Source organism: Halichoerus grypus, chromosome 3, assembly GCF_964656455.1.
Source record: "Halichoerus grypus chromosome 3, mHalGry1.hap1.1, whole genome shotgun sequence".
Taxonomy (NCBI): Eukaryota; Metazoa; Chordata; class Mammalia; order Carnivora; family Phocidae; genus Halichoerus; species Halichoerus grypus.
Window position 1 is genome coordinate 181,858,965 of NC_135714.1, and position 17,471 is coordinate 181,876,435.

A 17,471-nucleotide genomic window follows, 5' to 3' on the forward strand; every position below is an offset into this window, starting at 1 on the left:
AAAAGCCCGATAAGAGAAAACTACAAACAACTCTATACATAGGAATATGACAACTTAGATGAAATTGAGCAATTCCCTGAAAGACGGAAATTACCAAAATTCACGCAAGGAGAAATATATAACCTAGTTAGCTCTGTATCTATAAAAGCAACTGAATCAATATTCTTCCAAAAAAGAAAGCACCAGGCCCAAATGGTTTCCCTGGTGAATTCTACCAAAGAAATAATCTCTCCCAGAAAATAAAAGCACTCAGCAATTTCCCAAAGAACACCTCCTAACTCATTCTATGAAGCCAGCATTACCCCAATACCAGAATAGATAAAAATATTACAAATAGGGAAACTACAGAACAACATCTTCTGAGATGGAAATGTTCTGTATCTTGACTACATCAATATCAATATCCTGATTATGATACCATACTACAGTTTTTTGTGTGTGTGGTTTTTTTTGAGAGAGAGAGAGAGAGAGAGCATGAGAGCAGGGTGAGGGGCAGAGGGAGAAGCAGAATTCCTGCTGCGCAGGGAGCCTGATGTGGGGCTCGATCTCAGGACCCTGAGAGCATGACCTGAGCCGAAGGCAGACGCTTAACCAACTGAGCCACCTAGGCGCCCCATCATACTACAGCTTTGTTAGATGTTACCACTAGGGGAAAATAATACAGAAGATACAGGGGACCTCTATATTACTTCTTACAACTGCATGGAAATCTACAATTATGTCAAAATAAAAGTTCCGTAAAAATTTCCAATAATAGGGCTATTAACCTTTACAATACCAAAGCATTAATGAATTCTAATGTCACATGTGCTATTTTAAGAAAGTAAATGTTAACAGTAATTACTTTATTATAAGAAATTTTAAAAGAACCATTTAAAATAGCCATAATTTGGTTGTAGTTGAAGTTGTAATCCAAAAAACAATGAAGATGCTATATGACTGCTACAGTTCACTGGGGAAATGACAGATGCTCTCAGGGTATACACTAACTTACTACGCTTCACAAATACGTCATTTTGGATGAGTTGAAAGATCACGCTGGTTTTAATGACGTAAGCCTGCTGGCTTTAATTACACAAAAAGGTAGATGGGAAGAGTTTGAAATACTAGAGTGCTGGGTTATCTCAACAGAAAGACAGTTTCCATTCCCCCTTACTCCCTACATATACACAACTGCCTGTACTCACATAAGGCTTCTTACATTATTTGAGGTGCCCCAGATGTATGAAGAGCTCAAACATTCTGAGATTAGATCTTTCCTTATAGATTCAGAATATTGGTTTTTTTAAAATGTGTCGAATGAATGTTATTCAAGCCTACTGACTAAAGAGCAAAGACTTAAAAATAGCTTTTATAAATTAGATAAACCATTTTTATTACCCAACTAATTCATTTTATAATAATATGATGATGAATCTTGCAGATGATATTAATCAGGTAAATTTTCTTTTTTGAAAGGAATAATCTTTAAGCTAAGAAAGTAGAGAAACATGTTAACAGACTGGATTTAAGTCCTGAATTTATGGGTTAGCCCAGTTTTTCAAATATGTTTATACTACATCCTTCTCAATGAACGAGTATGTAAAAAATCCGATTCTACATAAGAGCACTGATTCTGGAGCCAAACGGCTTGAGTTCAAATCCCAGTAATTTCCCTTAATGACTATGTGAACTCATAAAAGTAACCTGACCCCTCTGTTCTCTGTAAAAATGGGTACAATCATATCTATCTCCTAGTGTTGTGAGGTTTCAATGCCTTTAGAACAGTGCTTGGCTTCAGGAGTTGTCCATTATTATTATTATTATTATTATCATTATCACCATTATTATTATCATAACTAGATTCAGTAAGGCTTTGACTTGTTTATTGAAGGTGTAACACTTTAAAATTTAAATCAATATGAGCTATGTCAACTAAAGTCTTTTTAAAAAGGTAGTATTTTATATTCCTCTTCTAAATTATTTTCATATTTTTAAGGTTTCAAAAAAGGTGTTTCGATCACTTTTAGTAACAAAATCTTACACTTTCCTACTCATGTCCAAGATTATAGACAGATCAAAGCATTAATAAAATTTTCTTAAGAATTATGTGGTTAAGGGATTAATGTTTTCAACATATCTTTAAAAAGAGTGCTCACATTGATTTATTTCAGCAATAACACGTTTTAACTTTCTTACTCTTACACTAAAGGGAATTTAAAAAAAAAAAAAAAACAGGTATTCATCTTAACAATTTTCCCTAATAAAAATGAGGTGGATAAACATATAGCTTTTCTTTAAAAGTAAGGTATTTCCTCTTATGGTTTCTTCTCTAGGACGCATATTATACTATTAGACTTCTTAATAACTGATAAAAATAATGCCTAAAGTTCAAATTAAGGGTATGAGAAATCAGTCTTCAACCATGTAGGCTGATAGTAAAAATGTACTACACCTGATATGCATATGTCCCATTGTAGTATCAGCTAGTACGCAAAGCAGCATAGTAACTGAGCAATGCCAAAAGAAAACAGTAAAAATTAGGCCCTACTTTGACATTTAGAAGTCTGACTTGACAGCTGCAGGCAGTCTGATCTTTCCAGAACTGGAATGTTCTCAATCAAGGGAGCTATCCAAGAAATCTATTGATAAAAGGCTCAGTACACACCTCACCCGTCATACCAATTTATTCTTTTAAATGCACTGTTTTAAGAGATGTACATCACTATAAGCAATCCAAAACAATTTTTAGGAAGTAGAATATTTAATAAGACTATTACAATATGGCATGAAATATCAAATAATTAAATGGTTAATGAGAATCTGAAGAACCTGCAAAATATGCTGCCCTCAGTCACCAATAATCAGATCCTTGAAGTATTTGTTTATTTAATCATTTCGTGTATTTGTACAAGTCCTGGGCACAATGAAGTGAACAAGACACCCAACAGTCCAAATCCTTGTAAAGCTGTCATTCTATTGGGGCAAACAAACAAGAACAAAAAAAATAATGCAATTTCAGATATCAATAAATCCATGAAGGAAATAAAGAAAGCTAATGGGATTGAGGACAAAAAGACTTCTCTGAGGAGTAAACATTTGAGCAGAGATTTGACTAAACCACGTGAAGTTCTGGGGCAGTGTTCCAGGTTCAGTAAACAGCATGTGTTAGTTCAGACACGGACAAGGGCTTCATCTGGTGGAGGAATGGCAAGAAGCCAGCTGTAGCCGAAGCAAAGAGATCACGGGAGAACACAGTGGAAGACGAGATCAGAGATAAGCAAGGCAGGGGCCAGATCACGGTATGCTATGCTATGGCTAAAGAGTTTGGACTTTATTCAGGGGTAAATGAGAATATAGTAAGGAATTCTCTAATCATAGGGCTGATCTAGGCTTTAGAAAGACCACTCCAGCTACATACAATGAAAAGTGAGTAAAGAATAAACGGAGGCAGAGAGATTCGTTATGAGGTTACTGCTGTCATGAAAGAAAGATGATGAAGGCATATACTAAGGCCAAAGCAGTGAAGTTGGTAAGACATGGCTGGACTGGATATTCAAAAGGACAGTAGATACGAATTACTGACAGCCTGAATGCAAAGTGTGAAAAAAAGAAAGGAATCCTAAATTTTGGCTTGAGCAAAACCTTGTGGTCAAATCTATCACTGAAGTCCTCACTGATCATGCTGAAGATTCGGGTTTCATCTGAAAAGCAGTAGGAAGCAGTGGAGTAGGAAAAAAAAAAAAAGAAGTAGGATTCCAGATATATTTTGTTGATTTAACATGCCATGCTCAGCCAGCACATGCCAGACTCCTCCACATTGCCTCTAGCCTAAGCCACAGCTGAGTCCTTCTGGAGAGACTGGAAGCCAGTCCATCAATCACAGATTAGGATTTCCTCAGAAGTGCAATGAATCCAGGTTAAAGCTTATTCTTGGGACACCTTGGTGCAAATACATCCTTCCCTACTTTCTTACCCCTAAACCTGCTAGGAAATTGCTGGGACCAATTATCTTGGCAGCCTTGTGACCATCTAAACTCACCCACTTCATATCCCTGTCATCTTTGGTTCTGCCAATGATAAACACTCCTTTGGTCATGTATCCTTTCCCAAACTCTCAGCTTCAATGTGCTGCTACCACTTCTGACTCAACTTCTCACTGTGCCCTGCAGAATCTCCTTTTAAGGATTAACAAACACCCCTACATCCTTAACCTCTTCAATGAACATTTCCTGTGTCAACCAACTTTAATTTAAATGTGGCTCTCCCCATATAATACCACATGCAATGCAGCCCTTTAAAAGGGAAGCTCCTCATTCTCCAAATCCTCACATACTTCAACAGGAATGGAGAGATATAGCGTATCTGTGGATGCTAAGACTAAATATTGATAAAAAAGCACAATTCCAATGGAACTGATAAAATGACTCCAAATTCACAACGAAGCATAAAGAATGAAAACCACCTACCTAAAGGTAAACCCTAGAGGATTAGCTCAAAAAATTAAATAGATTCATAGAAGGGTATTATAAAGTCATTATAAATTCATGTTGCAGGAGAATACTTAATGCTTTCTGGGAATATCCATGTAACTAAATTTTTTAAAAAATTATTATTAAGCAGTATGCAATATATAAGACAGATCTGAATAAAGAAAAAGAAAAGTGTGGGGTATGTGTGCTCAGAAAAAAATGTTATAAATAAAATATACCTAAACGGTCTCACTAGGTAGTAGAATTAAGAATGACTTTTTTCCTTTTTTGAACTTTTTCTATTTTCCTTAATTTTCACAATGAATGTATTTCTTATAACTAGGGGGGAAAAGGCCAAAATAAATTTTTAAAAATCCAGAATCATAACACACCCACACTGCTCTTAAATAAAATTTACATGGGCTATTTTAGACTTTTCATATGCTTATTTCCTAAAAACAAAAACAAACAAAGAAACAAAAAACCACCTCCAAGTCCTTTAGTTGACTGCCCAGAACTTCAGAGTGGCTAACAAAAAATACAAAAAGCCCTCAAGAGTTCTTCTAAGCCTATCATTCACTTAGCACAATAATTCAACGAAGAGTTTGATGAGTCTCTCCAATTAATTATTCTCTTTAAAAATACCTAAGTGCACTATCCAAAGCAAATGGCTCTTGCTAGGATCCCTTAACTATAAAACTAAAGGTATGTGGTTGTTTTATATAGCTTTATAAAAATCCATGCATTCTGTATGCAGAAGGGGTTATTAGTCATTTACATATTTCAAAATACTCTGTAAAAAGAGATTTCACTTTGTTAATTTCCTTTAAGGAATACACATATACACTTGTACACAGTTTTGGCTAATGCACAAAAGTAGTAACATAAAAGATATTACAGAGTCATCTTCAGCAACTGAATTCCCAAAGCAGAAAAATATTAAGATCAGAAAGTTGACTCTCAAGGTAAGTACTAGTACTACAACAGCATCTGGCATAAAAATAAAGAACACTTCACTGAAAATAATCTCTAATAACTCTAAATTAAGGCATTCCTTTCAAAAGACTTTTTTTAATCAATGCTTTATCGTTTTAATTTAGCTTTGGAAATATTTCCTCTATAATTCCATTCGAAAAACTGCTTAGAAGAGAACCTGCATGGCAGAGAAACCTTTTAGAATGTATTTCCCTTAAGCGTTAATTCACTGTTATTATATAACATGAATGTGTAAATATTACTAGCTTATATTTTCCACAAAATTAACTAATATTACTAGAATGTTTTTCTTTTAAATCATATCTGAAAAGTTGTATGTCATTTACAAAAGAGTAAATATTCGTGAAAAAAGCAATTAATGAATTCAGTATTATGACTAAGAAGAGTTAAGATCTTCCCTCCAAGCAAAGTACAATGTAAGATGCTTTTCAAATCAAGTTTAACAGATATGGTATCTGTCCTCCAGTAATCTAGTCTCCGTGAGTTATTATGCCAAAGCTCTTTTGCAAACTAACAGCAGCCGATATAATCCCTCCAGAAATCGTTTCAAATTAGGAGATAGCTTCTTGCTGTTAATAATTTATATTTAAACTTTGTCTTTCGAAAAACTGAAAGTGGATCTAAAAACAGTGTCACATGAAATGAATCTAACAAATGGACAAGGAAGGCTCTGAGGGTTGAAGAGGAGGAAAGGTCAGAGGGAGGACACTCAGATATAGAGACAGTCTTGGTCAGCATTTCTAATGTACCTCTGTTACTAGGAACAAACGCTATCTCTCCTTTGGTAGAGACCACTCCAAGGCTGCTCCTATTGCCCACTGCTTTGTTAAAAGAGGAGACGGAAGGGCTGCAGAACATAAGGAGGCCTGAGGCTACGTATTTTAATTTCATTATTTAAAAGTGTATAATTATATTTAAATTTCTTCTTATCTACACTGGCTTAAAATAGCTTTGTTCTTCTAGTGGATGTTATCGTGATTCAGCAACCAAAACACTTAATCAATGAATTGAGAAAAATCTTATTACTTTACTTGAGCAGAGATTATCTTAATTTTAACATGGTGGGACGTTGTCTTTCTATGAGAGTAATTAAGCAAAATTCCACATATTATCAAAGCTTTCTATATATAAACATTTTCCATTCACCTCAGAATCTTTGATAGAAATGCACAGCATGTACTCTAAACTTAAAAGTGAACGTAAGATTTATTTTCTTCAAACACAGGCAAATTTAAAAGGAAGGTAAAAGTCATTTACTTTCACACAACCTAAAACAATACTGTTAGCACTGCAGTGACAAAGAGACTCTAAATTACAAAGGTCAGTTAAGTAAAAGAAGGCAAAGGCAGCAGAACTCAGATGCTAAGAATAAAAACAAAAATAGATCCAATGCAGCATTTTGAGAATGAAGATCAATGAAAACAGTTGCTCAATATAATCTCACTTATAGCAGCATTTTCTATATTGTGATGAGACAGCCTTTCTATTCTAGCATTTCCTCTTTTGCTGGTTCTTGACATTTGCCTTAATAAAAACCAATACTTAAGCCCCAAATTTTCGTGATCTGAAATGAAAAGATAACACATTGCCTCATCTACAAAGTACTTAGCTATCATGGACAAAGTGAGAAGACAGGGTAAAAATGCAAACAGAAGGGCAAGGGAGGGACAGCATCATATTTTATTTAACTATTGCCCTGAGTAATAAGGCAGCAGGTTGTCTTTCCAATCAAAACTACTTTTATAAAGTAATACAAATGCCCTTGCTTGCTCAATGGTGAAGGTGTTCAAAAGAAATCAACTGAGAAGATGAGGTACAGGAAAATCACGATCTAAACCATAAAAAAGGACTAAAATGTGAGTGAATAATGTATGTTACCATTTAATGTTGTAATTCTCAGAAATTCTATGAATAAACAGTCTTATTGCTTATGCTTATGATAGCATAGAAATTAATGAGACAGTTAATACAGCAAATCAATAACAAAGTAGAGATAATGGCATATATATTTGTTGAGCTTCACCAGCAGGAACATCAAATGCAGCGCATAACAATTTCATATAATCAAGCTAGGAGTTCCATAGATAAAATAATTTGGTAGCTCTCTGTTTTCTTACCTGTAAGGACAGCTTTTGCTGAAGAATCTGCCAGGTCCAGGGCTGATTTCCCATCCGTGTTCCGAATGTTTGGATCAGCTCCGTGCTGCAGCAGCACTGTGCAGGGAAAGCAGAAACAATATCTTACCTCAGGGATACAAAGATTATTTACTGGTAAGTGTCGCCTCGGCATGGTGTAGGCAGAAACATACATTGCACAATTTGTTCTCTTTCAAGAAAAAAAAAGAAGCAAGCAAGCAACAGAAAGGTGGGAAAAAAAGCACTGCAGCAAAGGATCCTCTCTAGAGTAAAGCAAAGTTGGCAACTTGTGGTACAGTATTATCACATGACTTAACATCATAAACATGAAACTAGAAAAATCTTGCACCAGACGGTTTGGGTTTGCCTCCTTCAGGCAGCAGAATGGGAAGCTGTGTGCTCACTGCCTCGCACGGCGAAATCCGCTACCCGTGAACCTCCCTATCTTTACTACCACTGTGGCTGCTTGTTGCTGGGGCTTTACTGCCCAATTTCCTAACGCTTCCTCTCCTCAGAATAGTTGTAATACTGTGCAAGCCTTTTAGTGGCTCACTGCTTACATAGGAAACTCACCATAACATACTGGCTTGCTTCCAAGAAGTTGAGCAAACATGGTAATGCATGCAACTCTGGTCCCCTGCAGTCAAGCTGCAAAAAAGAGCTGCCTTCCCCAGTAATTCTTTCCATGAAAAATGTTTAGGAACAGAAACTCAATCACTATAATATATGCTAAGGAATGAATGTTGCCCATGCTATATTCGGTGGAAAGTGGCTACAGAGAATTCTTAGACAAGGAGGCTCCCCAAGGACAGAAGCACTGTTTAAGTAAAATCCAGATGTAGTAATTTATTAACCCAAAACATTTCTCAACCACATCTGGTATGTGGGTGTATGGGGGTGGGGGGGTGTTGCTGTCATGCTACCCAACCAATGGTTAAGCTAATAAATACATTAAAAACTTGTCCAAACAAGCAATTCCAAGTTATTCTAACAGTTCAAATAGTTACGATTTTGTGTACTCCCTAGGAGAACAGTAGCTGTTACCACTTACCATTACCCTACAACATAAATTTAAAACAAAGCAGAAATATTAAATTCAAATAAGTGGTTCAAGACACGTTATATAATGTCTAAAAACACCTGAGCCACTACTGTTGATGAGTCTCAAATTTTTATTCATTGACAGTTCCAAGCTAAAGCACCTACATTCCTTTGGAATATTTGGAAGACAATCCTCATATATTACTAAGTCATAAGTCCTGCTGTTTATAAAGCTCCTCCCCGTTCCTTTAATCCATAAGCCATCTAGTCAATAGCTTTATTATAATGTACAAAGAACACCCTTATCTAGAATTAAGATGCAGCTGCTGGAATAGTGTACATCAGCACCTCTTGCATTAAATCCTGGCTACTTTCAGATTTCGGACAGTAAAAACTAGCCGTGGCTGAGAGATTTTGCCAAGCCTTTCTATATTATTTCACCCTTGGATGCAAGTAATCATAATTATTTTCCAGACGTTTGCAAACTGACTCAAGAGTAAGTAGAATAAAATAACAAGTATCGCAATATCAAACTTTCATCATCATGAATAAGCTTTCATGGCAACAGTTTTGTGGTTTGTTTTTTTTTTTTTAATTCCAAGAAGAAATCCCAACATGAAGGTTTGGCTTGTAAAGGGTCTTTATCATGAAGCCAACTCACGTATCAGATGTAAAGCTGACAGCTATCGCTTTATCTTTACTTAGCTGCTGACTGATGACATGCAAAGGGCAGGAGGACAAAGATGTAACAGCTACCATGAAATGCAGAGATTTTTACTGCATACTTGGAGAACTTCAGAACTGGCTTTAAACAAGTAAAGCAATATGTTAATTTAACAAGACCTGACAATAATATGATGGGAGCTTTTATTTTACAGCTTAAGAGGTAGAGGCAAAAAACTGAAAGCCTTATTGTTCCTCCAAAAGTCAGCTAAAACCTCAATCTTTTTTGTTGTAGCTAGTATTTTACCTATTATCTCTCTGCAACTTTACAATAGAAATCTGCCATCACGGTTCAGCTGCAGGTTTGCTTTATTTTGAGTGACTTTTAAAGAGTAATCTTTTTACTAGAAATATCTGTTTGCTAAAGATTTTGAGTCCCATGTATTTCTTCCATCAGACCTGAACGCACAGAAACATCAGTGCTGAGTAATGCAGCAACAGAGAAAAAGAAGTTGAATTTTCTGAACCAGATGCTGATAACAAAATCCACATTAGAAAATATTCAACTATTTTTAATTAACTGGATAGCAGTTAACTAAAAAAGCAAAGCTCAGTAGAGTTAAGAGTTGGGGGGGTGGCAATAAAGGCATCTATAACTAGAAGAAAGCTAACCTTCCCTGACTTGTATAAAAGGGCAGTGCTGGGAAGATTACATGAGAACAGAGTGGCATGCAAAAGTGCTAAGCACCGAGCCTGATATTACACAGCAGCTAATGATAATATTTAAAGCACATTTGTAAATGTAGACCTTGTTTATACTCTCAACGCTACCACTAACTACTAATTCAATGCTCTGTCCTAGAGCCAACTCTTTAGATCTTTACAGATAGTAAATATATAAGACTCTGTAGACCATATGGTCTCTGTCTGAACTACTCATCCTGGCCCCAACCTCATCCTTACAGAGGAAAAGTAGCCACAGACAATATTTAAAAGAATGTGTGTGGCTGTGTTCCAATAAAATTTTCTTTATGGACAGTGAAGTATGAATTTTGTAGAATTTTCATGTGTCACAAAATACTAGTGCTGTGATTTTTAAAAAGCCATTTACAAATGTAAAAACAATTCTTAGCTTACAGGACATATAAAAAGCAAGTGGTGAGCTGTATTTGGCCTAGAGGTCATAGTTTGCCAAATCCAACCTTGGGCAGTGATATACAAAGTATGGTCTATGGACGATTCTAGTCCCAGAACTCTTTGCAATCCACCTGCATTGAAATAAGCACAGAAATTAAGAGGAAGCATTTAGAATTGTGTATGTTATTTTAAAATTACTTTTTCTAGCATTTCATTTTTTTTATATTTTACAAAATTATTGGCCTGCCATGTACTGGAGAGGAAGGAAACTGGTCCTCTACCACATACAGTTTGAGAAGCAATGAGCCAGGGCACATGTAAAATTCTCTGGGCCAGAGTTCCAGGTCTATAAAGTGAAGGAGCTGGACTAGGCAGATGATTTCTCGATATCTAAGGTAGTTTAGAGACAAAGACCTAAAGCATTATAATCTGAAATCTAATTAAAAAAAAAAAAAAAAGTTACTTCAAGTAGAACATTTTCCTGCCCCACCCTCTAAATCAAAATTTAAAAAATTATTTTTCATTTACCCTAACATTTTAACAAAACTCGAAGTTGAGCCCATAATCAATGGAAGTTGTGGGGTACATACTAAAACATCCCAAGCGTCTCCCAAGCAATTCCTCCAATCGAACTGCTGTTTCACACTGTTCTCCACAGGGATCTGTTTCCCTATTTCTAACACCAGAAGAATGGCACATACATCAGGCAAAGGTAACAACAATGGCTTTCAAGAACGTCAGTCTGCACTTGAACTGGTAACATGTAGTACTCTCAATTCTAGCTGCTTCAAATTTTGCTTTCAAAGTTCTGAGCTACCAAATGGTAATAAAATGTGACTTCTAATACATAATGCAATTAGAAATCCATCTTGTAACATCAATATAAACTGACAAGACACTAGTATGAAACAGATTCTCCTTCAAAAGTAGCACAAATGTCTGAAGCAAAGTTACCAAAATATACAAACAATACACAAAGTAAGGCTTGAAAAAAGAACAAGGAAACTAAAATCTGAGTAACATTCAGTACATAAATTCAAGACTACTGTGGCCACTCAAAATCTCCTAGTACTATCTTTAACCAATTAGGTCATCATCAAATCTGGAATCCCAAATGACTTAACTGTATCCAATTGTTTGCCTGATATATCTCAAATCCATTTATCTCCTTTTGAGTTTAGGAGGATGGAGAAAATATAGCAGCTGGCATAACAACAGATAGTTAAAACTAAGGTAGGATTACAATATTCAAAATGTCATTCTCAGAAGAGCTTATGGCAAGAAGGACATGTGATTTTCCTATTTCTGGTGTGAGCATTCAGCTACAATGAGCCAGATTCATGCCTTTGCCTTTACCCTGTGGCCAGCAAACACAGTAGAGACTAAAATTGTTTCATTCCTCAAAACTATTAAATTAAGCACTCATATCATTTTAATTCTTCCAAATAAAAAGAAAATATTTCTACACGTATGCAAAGCCTATCAAATTCCTAGAAAAATAAAAAGTGCTATGATAAATTATATTTATTTTTTGATAAATTATATTTAATTACAGGTATTATTAATTTATTTAAGAAGATAAAAGACATAGAAACAATATGAATTTTCCAAGCTAAAAACATAGCAAGACTTTTAGGTAAATTATCAAAAAGTGTTTAGTATGGTTTTCACTATAAAAGGTAGAAACCTTCTGCTAAAATATTGTAAATGCTTTGTTATATGAACTTTAGAGTTACATTAAGGTCTAAAACTGTCCCTCACAATGAACACTCAATTTTTAAAGAAGTTGTGTTTATGTTAAAATGTGTTTCGTAGTCATCTTACTCTTTAAGAATACAGAGATATTCATTTGACTGAGCTTCCATAATTGAATCACACAAAGGACTAAATGCATTAGATTTTTTAGCAAATAAAACCTAATTTTAGAGCAAAATATCAAGGAACCAAATTTTAACTAGCTACAATCTTCAATGTATAGGGCTCTCACCAACACACGTGGCTTTTAAAAGACATTTTTTTCTAAGTGATATAACATGACATATTCTGTGGCTGAGACATATTCAGATTGCCTCTCCCATAGAAACATGTACAATATTATAATTGTATAATACTAGTATTATACCACTATAATGCTATACATATTTATATACTATACATATTATTTGAAAAGCCATTTATTTTTTCATTCAGAATACTCTTTACTTACTATGGCATAAAAGTAAACTATTATATTTTATTTTAAAAAATCATCAAGAGTTGATTTATCACTAACAGTAAACATGAAAATTCAAATACCATGAATATATATATATGGCATGATCCTATATAGTAGTATGGTTTACTAAATTTGGATTAGAGCTTACATGACACACTTTCCTGTTTTCAGTATTGGCTGACCAATCCTTAGGCTGTAACTAATGAACAGAACTAGATTTAAAACAAAAATATAACTTCTCAAAATCATCTAAGAGCTAATGAGATAAAGAATTATTAGCCCAAAACTAAGGAGCAAAAACTGCCTTTGTTCTGAAAGCAATTACTAATACAGAAAAATATAAGCTGTCCTTTCAATGTCTCATAAGGCATAGGGAAGAGCAATCATTGCTGGGCCCCCCAAAGCAAAGATCCTAACAAAGACTGTCCCCACACAAAAAGGGTTATATCCTCAGGATGAGGATAAAGTGATGTGAACTCATCCTAATACAGAACCATACACCTGGTTGGAAAAACTGGGTGTCCAAACTATCTGAAGCCCTGACTTTGATTTTGAGGTGGTCCCAGATTGGCAGTAACACCAGGGTATCTGACAAACATATATGCCCATTCTCTCAGCGGAAGGTACCTTCATCAAAGGGCAAAAGGTTAATCCTATAAATAAATTTAGAGTAAAACGCCCAGCACAGAGCCAAGATAACCAGGCACAGAGGTAATCTAAAATGCAGAAGCAACAACTAACATCAATAAACAACACAAAAAATAGACCCATAAAAACTTCAGATACCGGAAAGAATTACCAGATACAATATAAAAAGAACTACGTTTATCATATTTAATGAAATAAAAGACAAGCTGAAATATCTAAGTTAGGTGAAACTATAAAAAGTGATAGAGCAAATTTGTAAAATAACTAAAAAGAACCTCTAGAAATAAAATACAATTAACTGAAATTAAAAATGAAGGCTTTGGTTTCCAGCCAAGACGGACTAACAGTAGCAGACTAGCCCTCTCTTCCTAACGTAAATAATTATGAAACTGGACAAGATATATGAAGCAGCTAATCGAAGGCAGTGATCAACAGTTGTGCTAAACTGTGATCTTTGAAAGAAAGGAAACTCAAAAGGTGGATACCATAATCACTCAACTCTCTGCTTTGAGAGAATTTGGCAACCACGTGCATATAACTAGAATCAGAGCAGAACATGGTGGTCATGTTGAGCTGAGAAGACAAGAGATCTGAATTCAGAGTAGATAAACTGGCTGGAATCTGTAGGATGGAAAACTGGAGAGGAGGGACTATACAGAGAGCAGGGCTCAGATGTCTGCACAGGGGACCCCTATTGATAACAAGGCTGTGGGCTGGCCTGTATAGTTTGGATAAGACAAGACCATCTGAAGCTTACAGGTAGTAGCTGCTACTGGGCTGAGCACATAACAGAGTTAGTTGAGGTCAGAAAGTGCTAGAGGGGCAAGTAGTGCTGAGAGAAACTGAAGTCTGGCCTTAAGAAAGTATAGAGATCCTATAAACAGCTCCTCAACACAGCTGGTGCAGAGCGGAGAAAACAAAAGGCCATCTTAGTTATGAATAAGCACCGCACCCTAGAGCAGAGAGCTGGGGTCTACAATGTCAGTTTCCTTGTTTCACTGTTATTAATAACATTTGCACTGACAGTGCAGAAGTAACAAATAAAACTGCTGGTAACGTAGTACAAATCAAGGCAGTGGCACCAAACTATACTAGTGATCACTGCATTCTTCGCTACCATGCAATCGCCTTAAGAAAAAAAAAATAGTTTCATTTTAGAATGTCTTAATGACAGTAAAAATTATTAATTTTATTAAATCTTGACCCTTAGATACACATCCTTTTAATGTTCTCTGTGAAGAACTGGAACATGCATAAAGGACTTCTGCCTATCAAAGAAACAAGAGTTGTCTCTGTGAAAGGACTTGTGTGATTATTGAGGTTGCAAACTGAACTAGCCACTTTTTGTCATGATGCACCATTTTTAATTAAAAGAAATATGAATAGAAATACTATGATCATTCAGACCTGGGCATCTGGCAGGCATTTTTAAAATGTCAATGATAAAATTTAAGCATTCAAGCAAAAATTAGAATTTTGTAAAATTTTTTATCTACCTACATGAACTTGAACTTACTGTAAGTACTTAACTTTTTTGCTGACATTGGTATAATGAATGTAATTTTTTTTTTTTTAAAGATTTTTTATTTATTTATTTAACAGAGAGAGACACAGCGAGAGAGGGAACACAAGCAGGGGGAGTGGGAGGGGGAGAAGCAGGCCTCCCGCGGAGCAGAGATCCCAGGACCCCAGGACCATGACCCGAGCCGAAGGCAGTTGCTTAACAACTGAGCCACCCAGGCGCCCAATGAATGTAATTTTTGATACAGTCTTTAAAATGTGTCAAAATTTTGGAATTTCTGTCTGACTCAGTGAATCAATATTTTCAAAGTAATCAATGGAAACTGTTACAAAATCATGTTTGGGTACAAATTCAAAGTGAAACACAGGCTAATGTACTGTGATGTTACAGAGTATAAAAAGTTTTCTGTTATGGTTTGTTTCCATATTGCAATTACCCATTTAGAAACTACCACTTGCCATGTTTGGATTGGCATATCAAAGAAGGATATTCACAATTATTTGAAAATGTTATTAAATACATTTCCCTCTTCCAACTAAAATCTGAATCTACTTCATCAGAACATAACTGAAGCAGGTATGAGCATCCAGCTGAATCTGATTAAGCCAGATAATAAAGATTATTTGCATTAATGCCAATATTTTTACTAACTTTTTGTAGTTTTGATTTCGAATGTTATATATGACCCATATAAATAAAAGCTCTTCAGAATGCAAAAAGATCAAAATATTTGAAAACTGCCCTAGAATAAACCCTAGTCTAGACACACCCTAATAAATTCTAAAACCAAACCTCAACAAGATCTGCACAGGAGATAGTATGAACACTGAATCCCACTATGATAAAGATTTTAGGGAACACCTTGGGCTTTCCACAGAAATGCACTAATAAAGCACAAACCCAAACATCCAGAAGTTCAGGGTGACTTGCCAGCAACCAAACTCTCTGCTAAAACAAGAATAAAAATTTTTCAAAGATAGATAAAAATAACATTGCAGCCTCTACAATATCTACCACTGGATAAAAAAATTATTAGACATATAAAGAAAAAGGAAAATGTGATCCACAATCAAGGACAACAACAACAACAAAAAACAGTCAAAAGAAATTATATCCAAGATGGACTAGATGTTGGACTTAGCAGACAAAGACTTTAAAGCAATTATTATAAATGAGATCAAAGAATTAAAGGAAAATATGATATGAAAAAGTAAACAGAGAGAGATACTCTAAGAACCAAGTTGGAAATTCTAGACTTGAAAAGTTAAAGGAATCATACTACCCAATTTCAAGATTATAAAGCTACAATAATTATGACAGTGAATTATTGGGATAAAAACATATTTAGATCAACAGAAAAGAAAACAGACCAAAACATGTATGGTCAATTGATTTTTCTATAGAGAAGGCAAGGTAATACAATGATGGAAAAAACAATCTTTTGAACAAATCATGCCGGAACAACTGCTATTTACAGAGATAAGAAAAAGGAAAAACACAAAGTTTGACTCTGATACCTCACAGTATACAAACAAATTAACTCCAAATGAAACATATATATATAAAAGTTAAAATAATAAAACCTATAGGACAAAACATGGAAGAAAATGTTCATGACTTTGAGACAGAAAGATTTTTTAAGATAAAAAGGGCCTAAACCATAAAAAAATATTGATCAATTGTACTTCATCAAAATTAAGATTTTCTGCTTTTCAAATGACACAATTATGAACATGAAAAGGAAAACCACAGACTAGAACAAAATATTTGCAACAAATACATGTGATAAAGAACTCAGATCCAGATTATATATGCTGAGACTGTAGAAATGACTCTGAAGTAAAATAGTCAAGAGATAGCTTTCTATTGTGTAAAAGTCCAAGTTTTTAATCATACCTTTTTTAGTCTTTGCCTTTCATAAAGAAGTCACCAAAAAATCAGAATTCTGTCAACATCTGGGACTAGCATACTTGTGATACATTACTTAATTTCACCTGCCTTTTTGTGTCTAATTAGATGCCTACTTATTGTTTTTTTCCATGTACCTCACTGGAAAAAAATAAGACTGCATTTCTTTTTTTAAAAAAGCTCAAAAAAATCAAATTCCCTGTAAGTCTGCTTCATTTACTAATGGCAAAACATCCTAGTTAACCAGTTAAGAACACAGCTGACCGTTAAGAGACGGTCCTCTCAGAACTAGAAGGCAGAAGTTAGAATCCTGGTTCCGCCACCTCCCAGTTCTGGGGCCCTAGGACACTATTTCACCTCTCTGCTCTTCTGTTTTCTCATCTGTAAAAAAAAAAAAAGAGAGAGAGAGAGAGATAATAACGGTACCCAGCACATGGGCAATGAGGAGGACAAAAAGAATAAATATTTGAGGAGTCCTCAGAACAGTGCCCAGCATATAGTAGGCATGTGCATAAGGCAAAGGAGATTAGGAGGTACAAACTTCCAGTGATAAAATCAGTTAAGTCGCGAAGATGTAAAGTACAGTGTGGGGTAGATTCTCGATAATATCATAATAACTTTGGTGACAGATGGTAACTAGACATACCATGGGGATCACTATAATGTACACCTGAGACATTAGAAAATATTTACTCACTCAGAAAATTAATCCAAGTAAATAAAAATTTACTGAATTCACATAGAAGAGAAGTTCT

At 35.1% G+C, this 17,471-nt stretch overlaps 1 protein-coding gene across 1 annotated transcript in view; it reads right to left on the bottom strand.

Moving 5' to 3' along the window:
* The window catches only part of TNKS (tankyrase), a 194,122-nt gene that overhangs the window by 122,286 nt on the left and 54,365 nt on the right, over window positions 1-17,471 (bottom strand). The window contains exon 3 of the mRNA XM_078069664.1: window positions 7,565-7,660. Within this exon, the coding sequence (XP_077925790.1) occupies window positions 7,565-7,660 (96 nt within the window). The remainder of the gene's footprint in view (window positions 1-7,564; window positions 7,661-17,471) is intronic.